General features: G+C 35.6%; 1 protein-coding gene across 1 annotated transcript; it reads left to right on the top strand.

Annotated features, from left to right (window-relative positions):
- The first annotated feature begins 545 nt into the window (after positions 1 to 545).
- Positions 546 to 6,404, top strand: LOC127434170 (mitochondrial fission 1 protein-like). The gene is made up of 5 exons (XM_051686714.1): positions 546 to 702; positions 895 to 1,027; positions 2,981 to 3,057; positions 3,144 to 3,249; positions 5,316 to 6,404. Exons 1-5 carry the CDS (start codon positions 658 to 660, stop codon positions 5,411 to 5,413), a joined length of 459 nt encoding a protein of 152 aa, XP_051542674.1. The 5' UTR covers positions 546 to 657; the 3' UTR covers positions 5,414 to 6,404.
- The last annotated feature ends 7,444 nt before the right edge of the window (positions 6,405 to 13,848 follow it).

Genomic DNA, 13,848 nt, shown 5'->3' with positions numbered 1-13,848 from the left:
GACTTGTCCCAAAGCCCTTCTGATAAAGGGTTACCACCCGTCCCGTAAAATACGGGATCGTCCCGTATTTAAAGATAAATACGGGAATAAAGACGCGATTTGTCCCGTATTTAAGCTGGTCAGATGGCGTCACGGTGAAATCGTTCCAGATCGCTCATTTAACACTGATATAAATTGGAAAAATATGCCTATGGTGTGTAAAGTACCGTCCAAAAAGTCCAAAAATGTGTACATATCGGGATAATTAGCAATAAATTTAAACCATATTGTTTCTATACTTATAAACAACAACCTAAAATCGGTAGATTTATATATTTCCATAGTTTTATGTTCAATGACATAATTCGCAATGCTTTGTGGGATTGTAGTTTGTGCCTTCATGAAAGACGGTATTTACACAGTCTTCTACCTTTATCTTTATGTCCAATTTTTAAATACACTTTTTGGCTTCAAAACAAAGTTTGCAATGTTGTGATTCACATCGGAGCTGGTTGGTTTGGTTCATGGCTTACAACTTTTTTATGAAGGAGTTTATTAAAAGTCTATGGAAGAAATGAATGGGGAAAATACTTCCGGAACACAAACGGCTGCAAAAGTGGAATTGAAGCCATGTGACTGGGGAGCTTCCGGTGTAAACACATCATAGTTTCCGTCATCATGGAGGCTGTTGTTGGTGACGTTGTTGCTCCAGAGGACCTGGAGGTAATTTGTAGTCTTTTCTCGTGTCTATTTGAAATAATTCCCGTGAATTAACATATGTGAAAACTTCTCTGGATGTGTGTGAATGTGCCTCTCCGCAGTCTTACTGATTCTCATTAATGTGTAACGCGCTTCATATTTGACCCGATGATCGTGGGCAGGTTGTCGTCAATTCTGTATTACTTTGATTTTCAGAAATTCGGGAAGAAATACAAGGCAGAGTTGGCGAAGAAGTGTGTTTCTAAAGACACTCAGTTCGAGTATGCGTGGTGTCTGATCAGGAGCAAACACCCAGAGGACATCAAGAAGGGAATCGTGCTGCTCGATGGTAAAATAATACACGAGTTCAATGAGAAAGTTCATCTTTATTCAGCAGAGTCAGACGTGTGAGATCATTAGAGTGCAAAGATCATTATTGTTTGTCATGTCCTGATTACCGCATTTTATTTGCTTGTAGGAAGGTTTACTTAAAGGGATAGTTCATCCAAAAAAGAAAATTCTCTAATCATTTACTCACCCTCATGTCAACCCAGATTTTTTCTTTCTTTTGCAGAACACAAACAAAGATTTTTAGAAGAATATTTCGGCTCTGTAGGCCCATTGAATGCAAGTGAATGGTGACCAGAACTTTGAAGCTCCAAAAAGCACATAATGGCAGCAAAAAAATAATCCATAAGACTCCAGTGGTTTAATCCATGTCTTCTGAAGAAATATGATCTGTTTTGGGTCAGAACACTCGCCAATGCAGTCTCTAGTAGAGGTCGGCCAATAGTGGATTTTACCGATACAGATGACTAAGTTGGGCAGTACCTGCTGATAACTGATTAATCAAAGATAGTTTTTAAAATCGATACTGGATGATAAAATAACACTCAAAGTAAAATAGTGCTGAACTTTATTACAAAAATAAACATTACTGACTGAATCATGAAAATGGATTATACTTTTTTTAAATGAAATAAATATATAAATATGACTATATATGAACTAATTCGAATTTTAAAGTTGGTCCATATTCTCAAATGTTAAGTCAAAATTAAAATGATGGGGGAAAACTCTTCAATAGACAGTTCACATGGTGTTACACTTGCACTGATTCCTACTACTCCAGACACAAGCTTCATAATAACAGCAAAACACCACATTGTTTTGTTTTTTTTTTTTTCAGTATAGGTGTATGTAGAGTAGCAATATACACAGATAGCAGTGGTATTCGGCTGAACTCAGTGGTAAATTGGCTCAGACTATGAGCTCAGACCTGGGGCTGTTCAAACAGACGGAACACAACAGACTGGAACCGAATGCGAGGATCTTGAGACACACATTTCCAAGTTGAACATCTTTCCTGACAAAGCGTTTAAACAACTCATTGCTTAATCTGAGAAACGCTTTTAAGAGTGTAAGACGCAATGGCCAAAGACCTCCACCAACTGTAAGGGGCTGTTCACACCGAACGCTTTTGCAACAATCCATATGTTTTTCTGTGTAAACGCGCACTAGACGAACGTCTCTGTTTCCCTTTGTTTTTGTTTATTCAGCGTCTTGTGCAGGAGCACTGTTTTGTAGATGATGTCTAATTAAAAAGAACTTTAAAAGCAGACACCTGCTTTCTGTTAAACTGTATTTGTTGCGCTGTGTCTGGCCTTTTGTAGCGCAAGAATACAGTGATGATAAAAAAAATTGAATTGAAATCAGATGCGTTTCGGATTTGTTTATACATTTCTCTCGGCTGCATGAAGATATTAATTTGCTTTCTCACGTCACTAGCTTTAAATATGCAACTTAGCTGGCTAACGAATGCATAAACGTGACCAGCTGGATATAAACTAATGCAAATAGATGGTAATAGATGGTAACAATCGTGACATTTAAACATTTGGATAGGACTTGCATGTATTTATGTCACACTGTTCTAACCGCTTGAGGTTAGCTTTAATGTTAGCATCCTCTCAGCCTTGTCGGCAAACATACTGCTGTTCTCTACTAATGCGGCATCAAGTCAACAAATTAATGAAACCATGTTCAATACATGGTTACAGCCTTGGTACAAGTGTTAATCAACATAGATATTAACAGAATGCTCTAAAAACATGTCTCTTCACATTTGCAGGGTAATTCTTTATCAAACATGCTTTTGTGTTTGCCATAATTATGTACGTTTTGAAGGCTTGAACATCTGTATTCCACTTTGTTCACCAATATTCTGTATTCTACCTTAATCTTTACAATCCCCATATTTTTTTCTCTTGTCTAAATATTGAAAAACTTTATCTTTCACTAGAGCTTATTCATAAGGGCACCAAGGATGACCAGCGGGATTACCTGTTTTACCTTGCTGTTGCAAACTACAAGCTCAAGGTGTTTAAGAAAGCCATGAATATTTACATCACACACTTGCAGTTGAAATGACTTTCCAACACTCATTCTCCATTTATTATTCACAGGAGTATGAGAGAGGTCTGAAATATATCAGGACTTTACTGAAGAACGAACCAGGAAATTCTCAAGCTTTAGAACTGGAAAAGCTTATTGACAAAGCCATGAAGAAAGGTGAGATGAAGCACACATACTGTGTACAGTATATATACACATCCATTCGTAGTGAGAAACTACACTACCCACGATCCTGAAGAAATAAGATCCACAAATCAAAGAATCCCCGCCAACAAAGCACTGCGTTCGTCCACTTCCATAAGCCTTTTCCCACTGCAGGAACTAAAGCCCGGTGCTTTTACTTGGAACCAGTACTTTACGTCGTTTTCACATATGAGGAACTATAGTTCCTTTTAGCTGTTTAGAGGGACTTTAGACAGACATTTTAGGTCCTACTTCAGAGTAGATATTTCTTTGGTAGAAGAGGGACTGTTGGAGGTTCTGCAACCTGTGATTGGTCAAACACGTATGGCACACAAAGCAATGAGAAACGCGAAGAGTCGGCAGCCACCATTAGTAAACAGACTGCTAGCCTGCTACTCGAGGATTGTGCTAATTTTTCAATTCCCTTAACAGGAATAACCAACAAAGTATCCAAAGAGTATCGTCTGTTTCACATATGTGTGTGCGAGGGGTAAGCAGAGCTGCTGTGTGACTTTAACGGGAGACGCACTTTGAGTTTTCATCGCATCTGTACTGTGTGACTGTACAGAAAATAATGTGATTTCTGTATTACTTCATAGAATTTTTCCAAGGAAAACGGACATAAATTATACAATGTTTATGGAGAGTGAGTAATTGAAATCTACTATAAACTTAACCATCCTGAAATCTAAACCTTATGAGGCAAGTGTTGTGTACCTGTTACTGCATGGTTAACTTGCACCAAGATGTCATTTTTTTTTAAGTCAATGCTTGAGTAGTTCAGTTCAGTATTTTATGTTGAGTCATAAAAGCCTTTGTTGTAAAAGATCGTGTTGATAAATAGGTTAAAGCCCACTCTGCGAAAAAATAACTTACAACCACGCACAGATTTAAAGAAGACTCAAATGTGAAAACATCCATAGGGACTTTCAAACATTTTGGAAATCCGCTTCCCGCACCACCACCGAAGTGATTTCTATAGCTACTTTGCTGAGTTTGCTTGTCTAGCGAGAGGATATTTTCCTGCACGCCGCGGGTGAGAGAGGGAAGAAGCACGCGCAGCGAGGTGAAATGAACCTTTGTATCTGCTCCAGATATCCTCTTTTTTTAAATAATATCTGTATTATTAATTCTATTTAAAATATGTAACATTAATATGACAGTAATTTAAGTGCTGCCTCTGTAACAATATAAAGCCAAACGTAAATGTGTAAAAATAGTTTAATGGGGAAAAATATTAACCAACTAGTAAATAATGTGTCGACTAGCAGCATCAGAACCATTTAGTCGACTAGTCTCACACATCCCTATTTAAAATAGGCTGAGCGCCTCATTTCTACTCTCACTGCAGCTTCAGGGATGCAGTACCGCACGCACAGCTCACGCGTCCAGTGTTAAGACTGTAACCTGAAGACTCTTTGTATAAAACAGCCCTAACAAAAGCATAGCTCTGATCCTGGCGTCCTCCATCGGTGTTGTTGTTGCTGTTGAATCGTGTTTGGAAACATATACACAATATACACTCAGTGACTACTTTATTAGGTACACATGTACACCTACTTATTCATGCGATTATCTAATCAGCCAATCGTATGGCAGCAGTGCAGTGCATAAAATCATGATGATACGGGTCAAGAGCTTCAGTTAATAAAAAAAAAAATAATCATGCCATGGTCGAAATCACTGAGTTCATATTTTTTCCCCATTCTGATGGTTGATGTGAACATTAACTGAAGCTCCTGACCCATATCTGCATGGTTTTATTTTCACAAGTGCCTAACTTTTGCACAGTACTGTATGTGTGTGTGTGTGTGTGTGTGTGTGTGTGTGTATATGTATGTGTATCTATTCAATGTATGTACATGTATGAAGTATCTACTTGTGTACGTGTAGTCCATTTCTCCATTCTGTATGTATAGTTTCTCAGGTACAGGTCAGGTTATAGTATATAGGTTAAATAGCATAACAGCAGCAGGTTTATGTAGTTTTCACATGCATCATCAATTTGTATTCAATGTGCTTCTCTTTATGTTCTCTAGATGGACTTGTTGGGATGGCAATTGTTGGTGGAATTGGTCTTGGTTTGGCTGGATTGGTGGGTCTGGTTGGTTTAGCTGTGGCTAAGAAATCTGCATAAGAGAATGAGCTGAGACACAAACATCAGCCTTAAAAAAAAAAAAAAAAGGTATGGAATTGATGCATAAAGGCCTGCGATAATTCAGTCAGTCACGATGACACTGTCAGTAAACCAATTAACCGTCTGATGCCTTAACTGCTTTTCAAGAGTTGCTTCATATAAAGCCAGTGCATTTTAAACTAAATCATAACACACACTTATAGCACAATGTAACCAGAGCTGCACCTTGTCACATCGTTGTTAAAGAAAGGAACTATCACAATACATGTTTTTATTTTTCTGTCATACAAAGGGGTAAAAGGATTTAATGTTGTAGACCTTAAGACTTTAAACATTTAACTGTTTTATTAATTCTTTGTTCTTGCAAGTGTCCCCTCACTGAGTATGCTGAAAAGTATCCATGCAGCAGCACATGTTCATTAAACTACATATTTAAGGCATAAGGTATCAGTTTCTTTTGCATTTGGAAGCTTAACACCAGATTGCCATGCTGCACCTTTGTTTTTATTTATATTTGTGTAAAAGTCTGGTTTGTAAGTTTGTCAATACCAAACCAATGGACATGTATTTGTCATGTTGTGTTTGTATTTAAACAGCAGTTTAGAAATGCAATGTTAAAACCAGAACAGAGTATACAGCAGTGAGAATAAAGTTATCCTCGCAGTGATGCCTAGACCAAATCTTTTAGCTTAAAGCTTGTCATGTATAAGAGTCAAAAAATGTGTAGCCACATATAGTGAACAGTAGACTGTTATTAATAAAATCTTGTGTATGGCAGGTTTTGTGTTAGAACACTGGGCACAAAGATTACAGGTGTTTTGATCTGGCATACATATTGTTTTTGTTCTTGCACTAAATCCTAAAGACAAGAGTTTATGTCATGGCGGATTCTGTACCAGATTGTTTTCTTTGTGTGTATGTCTTTATAATAACAGTGAATATTGCCAACTTAACACAAGCGCCACATAAAATAAAACCCCTTAATGCTCTACATGTTTGCTTTGTATACTTCATTTTCACTCTCTTCTTCACTTTATTTTGAAATGGGCATAAATGTATATGGAAAGTGGATTTAAATGAAAAGAAAGCGTAAGACGAAAGGAGCAAACTGAAGAAAATGTGAGTTGTGCTTGCCCATGCAAAACTCGCTGCCACAATGCTAACAGCAATGATGTTGTGGGTCATTGCCAAAACATTGCAATGCTTTTGCTAAGGTGATTTGAGATGTGTTCCCCAAGGCTTTATGATATTATGGTGCCTTCTGTATACAGTAGTTCCCTACTTTAATGTAAGTCTATGGGGAGGTTTCTGACTCTTCTTACTTTGTACAAAGGTGCCTGGGTTTGTTCCTGGCAGGCAGCAGATGCCCTAACCCTGTCCCCATTCATAATCCTAACCATATGGAGCCATATGTTACTGCCAGGAACAAACTCAGGCACCTTTCTCTCATCGCGGTTCTTTTCATCCACCATGCAAAATTGTCCGCACCTGCATAGAAAACAAGGTAAACATTTGTAGTTATCATTCATGTCTGTAGCATAAATGGTGCAAGATAAGTTATGCAGTAAAGTTTAATATTTAGGGTTATGGGAGAAACCAACCCAAGTATGAGCAATATTAATTTAAAGTTATTCTTGCCTTAGCAAACACCACTAGCAAAGAACAACAACGAGCTATTCAGATACTAGGGCTGTGTGAATACTGAAACAAGTAATTTGTAAGATTTACTTCATTTTTATTATTTTTTAAATGTTTGCATGCTTTTCGAAGTAAATCTTACTGGTATAAAATTCATGGCATAATATTGATTAAAGTGAGTAAATTAAATTTAAACATTTTAGTAAATAAAGTAACTTTTATTTACAATTATGATATACATGGTACATAAAAAAAAAACATAGTAACATTTAAATTAACATATTAGAACATGTCACGTTTTGAACTTTCCAAACATGTTTAATCATGCCACATGCCTAATGCATGCTATGTAGCTTTTGAGAAAACATCACCTTGTTTTAAAGGTGATAGGAACAAGATATAGAACTGTGCACACGAACCACAACACTTGGTGCACATAACAAGATGACTGTGACAATCAACAGATAATTTGTTTGATCATGAACGGGTAATTTTGAGGAGAAAATGAACATCAGACTTCACAAAACAAGTTATCAAACGTAACATCAAAATTAACAATAAAAACGGTGCCCATTAACAAGCCCATTAATTATTCAAGGCCTGTGCATGCTAGGAACACCAGCTTGGTAAAGGTAAGTAAAATGTACTTATTTTATTTACCAGTGAAATTTACTCAAATTAGCAAATAAACATGACAAGGTTTTCTACTTTAGGACTGATACATGATGACGCATTGTAAAGATGACTATCAATCATAAATAATATTTAATTATAATTAGAGCATTCATTTTTACATGTTTAAATGTAGAATTTACTTAATATTTTCAAGTTCACAATATTTACTTCACTAAATCTTTTTGTTTTTCAGTGTATTTCTCCCTTTATTTCCTTAAATTATCCCTATAGTTTATTTCTTTATTCAATATATTTTCTCTGGTGTGGGGTTGGAAAATATATTCAAGCAGCTGTGTAGTGTACATCTCTTTAAGAAAACAAAGATACAACCTTAAAATAACCTCATGCATTCCACACAAAGCTGCTCTCCATTTTAAGTCTTTTAACTTGTATTGGCTGTCCTTTGCTTGTGTTTTTCAATCATGCAGATGTGTGTTTTCCTAGATGTCTGTACCTTGGCAACAGTACAGCATGAGAAGCACAGAGGAAGAGAGCTAATGTTGTAAACAATTTAATAGGCGAGGATAGTCACCCAGGAAACGTGTACGTCTTTTCAAGAATGAACCGGAGAGAGGGGGTGAAGTTCCGGCAAGCGTCTGCTTTTATTGCTGTGGCTCTGCCAAATCTGTGCTCGAATGTGTAACGTAATCGACACTGAGTAGAACTTAAAACTTAGAACGCTGTCATTGTCAGGCAACTCACACACAACTGGACATGATGCTAGTCCCTAAAGTAAAGTTCCCTCATATGCACATTTCTAGATGGCAGATTTTCCAATATCAGATGGATTCAGTCAGTTTATGAACGTCTCATTTTTTACTGTCATAGCTGTCTGCTTCTTATTTGTTGCAAAGTTAGTCACATAGCCAGAGCACAATTTCATTAAGGTTTTAGGAGAAGTTTTTGTTATTTAGTTATCTACAGTATCTGGCACTTTCCACAAATATGGTACTCTTTGGTACCCCATGACTATTTGAATTAAAAGCAACAGAGGCACAAATTCCATGTTTTTGTTTTTTTTTTGCTATGTGTTTAAACTAATACCTAATTTCTGCATACTCTCCTTAAAGGGATAGTTCACCCAAAAATTAAAATTATCTCATCATTTACTCCTCATGCCATCCCAGATGTGTATGATTTTTAGAAGAATACTTAAGCTCTGTAGGTCCATAAAATGCAAGTGAATTGGTGCCAATTTTTTTAAGCTCCAAAAAGCACATATAGCCATCCAGTGGTGTAGAAGTGACTGAAGAGGTGGGCATACTGTGAATTCATCGAGGACCTCATTTTAGGTGGGCATATGCAAAATCCTTTGAAAGATAGGTGGGCATATGGCATATACCTGCGTATGCCCTAGACTACACTACTGTAGCCATCATAAAAGTATTCCATACGTCTTCCGTAGCGAAACGCTAGGTGTTTGTAAGGAATATATAAATTTTTAGAACTATTTTTGTCAAAGTGCAAACCATAGCTGGCCGGAAGCGAACATTTTTAGTAAAAAAAAAAAATTAAATATTGATCTATTCTTTACACACTCAGCATTTCGCTTCAGCATACATTCATTAATCCACTGGATTACTTTTATGGAGCTTCAGAAATTTGGCACCCATTCACTTGCATTTTATGGACCTACAGAGCTGAGTTATTCTTTAAACCTTCGTTTGTGTTCTGCAGAAGAAAGAAAGTCACACACAGTAAATAATGAGTAAATAATGAGAGATTTTTGGGTGAACTATCCCTTTAAAATGGTGATTTTGGCATATTCCACCTGAGAGGTCTTGACCTTTTCGAATTTATCCTACAGTAAAAATCATTCAATAATGTCACACTTTTGACATAATCTGTTGAATTGATATTATAGATGTTACCATTGTCAAGTATTGTTTTCAACAAGCAGGCTAGTTATGTTTGTAAACGGAGGTGCATAAATTATTTTGTATTTGGTTCATGGAAAGTGCCATCCGTTTAGTAAGTGTATACCTAAATATTTTCCATCCCATTTTCCACTTTGCAGTGTCAAAAGTTTAAGGACCGTTTTATATACATACATATACAGGTGCATCTCAATAAATTAGAATGTCGTGGAAAAGTTCATTTATTTCAGTAATTCAACTCAAATTGTGAAACTCGTGTATTAAATAAATTCAGTGCACACAGACTGAAGTAGTTTAAGTCTTTGGTTCTTTTAATTGTGATGATTTTGGCTCACATTTAACAAAAACCCACCAATTCACTATCTCAAAAAATTAGAATACATCATAAGACCAATAAAAAAAACATTTTTAGTGAATTGTTGGCCTTCTGGAAAGTATGTTCATTTACTGTATATGTACTCAATACTTGGTAGGGGCTCCTTTTGCTTTAATTACTGCCTCAATTCGGCGTGGCATGGAGGTGATCAGTTTGTGGCACTGCTGAGGTGGTATGGAAGCCCAGGTTTCTTTGACAGTGGCCTTCAGCTCATCTGCATTTTTTGGTCTCTTGTTTCTCATTTTCCTCTTGACAATACCCCATAGATTCTCTATGGGGTTCAGGTCTGGTGAGTTTGCTGGCCAGTCAAGCACACCAACACCATGGTCATTTAACCAACTTTTGGTGCTTTTGGCAGTGTGGGCAGGTGCCAAATCCTGCTGGAAAATGAAATCAGCATCTTTAAAAAGCTGGTCAGCAGAAGGAAGCATGAAGTGCTCCAAAATGTCTTGGTAAACAGGTGCAGTGACTTTGGTTTTCAAAAAACACAATGGACCAACACCAGCAGATGACATTGCACCCCAAATCATCACAGACTGTGGAAACTTAACACTGGACTTCAAGCAACTTGGGCTATGAGCTTCTCCACCCTTCCTCCAGACTCTAGGACCTTGGTTTCCAAATGAAATACAAAACTTGCTCTCATCTGAAAAGAGGACTTTGGACCACTGGGCAACAGTCCAGTTCTTCTTCTCCTTAGCCCAGGTAAGACGCTTCTGACGTTGTCTGTGGTTCAGGAGTGGCTTAACAAGAGGAATACGACAACTGTAGCCAAATTCCTTGACACGTCTGTGTGTGGTGGCTCTTGATGCCTTGACCCCAGCCTCAGTCCATTCCTTGTGAAGTTCACCCAAATTCTTGAATCGATTTTGCTTGACAATCCTCATAAGGCTGCGGTTCTCTCGGTTGGTTGTGCATCTTTTTCTTCCACACTTTTTCCTTCCACTCAACTTTCTGTTAACATGCTTGGATACAGCACTCTGTGAACAGCCAGCTTCTTTGGCAATGAATGTTTGTGGCTTACCCTCCTTGTGAAGAGTGTCAATGATTGTCTTCTGGACAACTGTCAGATCAGCAGTCTTCCCCATGATTGTGTAGCCTAGTGAACCAATCTGAGAGACCATTTTGAAACCTTTGCAGGTGTTTTGAGTTGATTAGCTGATTGGCATGTCACCATATTCTAATTTTTTGAGATAGTGAATTGGTGGGTTTTTGTTAAATGTGAGCCAAAATCATCACAATTAAAAGAACCAAAGACTTAAACTACTTCAGTCTGTGTGCATTGAATTTATTTAATAAACGAGTTTCACAATTTGAGTTGAATTACTGAAATAAATGAACTTTTCCATGACATTCTAATTTATTGAGATGCACCTGTATATATATATATATATATATATATATATATATATATATATATATATATATATATATATATATGTATGTATTTTTTTTTTAATTTTTTTTTTTTTTTGTGTGTAACTGGGGAAAATCATGGAGTAAGAGGCCTGTATAAAATGTGGGACACTAAATATTACACATTTGGCAATAATAATTAGTTCACAATAAGTTACATTATTTGAACCCTTTGTTTTCAACTTTTTATTTTTTATTTTTTTAAAGGCCCTATTTTGTACCCTATTTGTGGAAAATGCTATAAACTAAGTGTATGCCTGAATATTAAAAATATTTATATTATATTTATATTTTCATTATTAATAAAAAAATAATGCTTATATCTTAGTCATAAAAACAATTAACATGATAGTAGACGTGTATTTACCAGGAGTGTAAAAAGATAACGCATCAAAGTGTTCCTGGTCACAATATCTTAATACCCAATAAAATTATAACAAATCATTTTTTTTCTTTAAGACCAAGATTTTGAATTGGTCATTAATTGTCGACCCAACACAGTGCCAAAATTGTTTATCATACAAAAAGAAAAAAAGTCCTTAAGATCAAACATTGAAATGCATCACAACAACTGCATTGACCTAACAAAATCATTTGTATGAACGCGTTGAACTTGTCATTTGACATTGCTTCAGGTATTGTAAATCAATATGTTAATAAATTATGTTACAAATGAAATAGTGACATTGATATTTACACTCTTAATTTTAATACTTTTTTGAATCACTTTTTGGAATCACTGAACTTAAAACTACAACTTTTTTCATCTTCAGTCATCTTGGTTTCATCATCAATAAACTGAAAATTAAATATTTTATCAAGGATTCAATAATCTGGTAGATAAAGCCAGAAGTTTCCTCTCAGAAAGCTCTGGATAAACATATGCAACACAGTTAGTGTTGGGTAAGTTCTACTTGTTTATCTACTGCAAATTCTAATTATTTCTTTAAAATTGTAATCAGATTACTTTACTGATTACTTTGAAAAGTAATCACTTTACTAATTACTTTACTTTTTAGGTTACACTTTTTCACTCAACAAATTCATAATAATGTCCATATGTCCTTGTTCATTGACTTGTTAGGGGGCACATACAAACAGATGTACTTATCAAATTTATGTTTTGAATGTATTCTATATTAATAATGTTAAGAAAAAGATGCAACCCTCAATGTAATTAAATTAATTGAAAGTCAGAAACTGTAATCTGGTTAGAAGAATTTAAAATGTAGTGCGTAACACTATTTTTTCTTTGTACTTAAAAGTAATCAGATTACAGAAATGAATTACTTTGCTATCTGATTACACCCAACACTGAACACAAACAGAATAAACAATACACTTTTATAGTGCAATGAAAAGATTTAACAGAAAAAGAAAAATGGAGCGTCATATTTAGTTCCTCCAATGCAAACAGCTCATAGGTGTAAAAGATAAGGCATTTAAAAACATCTTCAACTTGAACATGTTAATGTTTAACCGCAGCAGATATGCATGGTTTTGTCCATTAATTGATTACCCATATATGCATTTCAAACAATTGTTCTCAAATATATATAATAAAAAAAAAGCTTTTTTTTTTTTTTTTTTTTTTTTTTACTATACATTAACACCTGACACTGTTTGACTGTGTAAGGATAGTGTTTTTGCACTGGTTTGTGACATAGGACAACCTTTTAAAATTTAACTTTTTTTCTCTGCTTCTTCAGACCTCCATCTACTGTATGTGGTGATTTTAAGAACCCAAAATCCAGTATGCCAATGTAAAGAATCTACAGTAAGATGTTACATCAATAACCTGTTTTAATCTCAAAGAACAATGTGCCAAATTCAGTAATGGTTCATGAAAAAAGAGGGCTCTTTGCTGAACTTGCTGTGGCAAAAATAATATATAATAATAATAATAATAATAATAATAATAATAATTTTTAATTTAATTTAATTTTTTATTTACAGTATACTTGAGGGCAATACCAGGCTTTTGAACAACCTAAGTCATGGTCTGTTGTACAATAAAATCATAAAAATGTCCTTAATGCTCATTGCGAGGTTGAATTCCATTTATTGGTGCAACATTTCATGGAATACCATAAAGGTATTTTTCAGGGCTGCTTAAGATGCTTGGAATATCCATATCCTTTCCCTTTTTTTCTCTTTAATTTTCAGCCTATTATTAGTGGCCATTATATTTCGTGTCAAAGTTAGGCCCCTTGTTCTGTTTTTAATATGATCATTTATTTTATTTATGACTTAAGCTTAAGTATGGTGTTCAAAACGTGAACGGGCATTGATTTGGGTTGGTGATTTTCTGAAGTGCCTGTCAGCCTTTGTCCATACTTCAGACTGATGTAAGTACATGCTTTGCGAGAAACAGCCTATGTTCCTTATTAGGCACATGAAGGATGCACGAGAGAACATAGACTGAACCACAGTCACCCAGAACACCTTAGGAG

This window comes from Myxocyprinus asiaticus, chromosome 4, assembly GCF_019703515.2.
Source record: "Myxocyprinus asiaticus isolate MX2 ecotype Aquarium Trade chromosome 4, UBuf_Myxa_2, whole genome shotgun sequence".
NCBI lineage: Eukaryota > Metazoa > Chordata > Actinopteri > Cypriniformes > Catostomidae > Myxocyprinus > Myxocyprinus asiaticus.
This window is presented reverse-complemented; position numbering and strand designations above follow the sequence as displayed.

Bases quoted from the DNA above. Each gene is read 5' to 3' on its own strand.
- LOC127434170 (XM_051686714.1), top strand. From the start codon at position 658: ATGGAGGCTGTTGTTGGTGACGTTGTTGCTCCAGAGGACCTGGAG. The intron at 703-894 runs GTAATTTGTAGT...TTTGATTTTCAG, and splicing joins TTGCTCCAGAGGACCTGGAG to AAATTCGGGAAGAAATACAA. The intron at 1,028-2,980 runs GTAAAATAATAC...ATCTTTCACTAG, and splicing joins GGGAATCGTGCTGCTCGATG to AGCTTATTCATAAGGGCACC.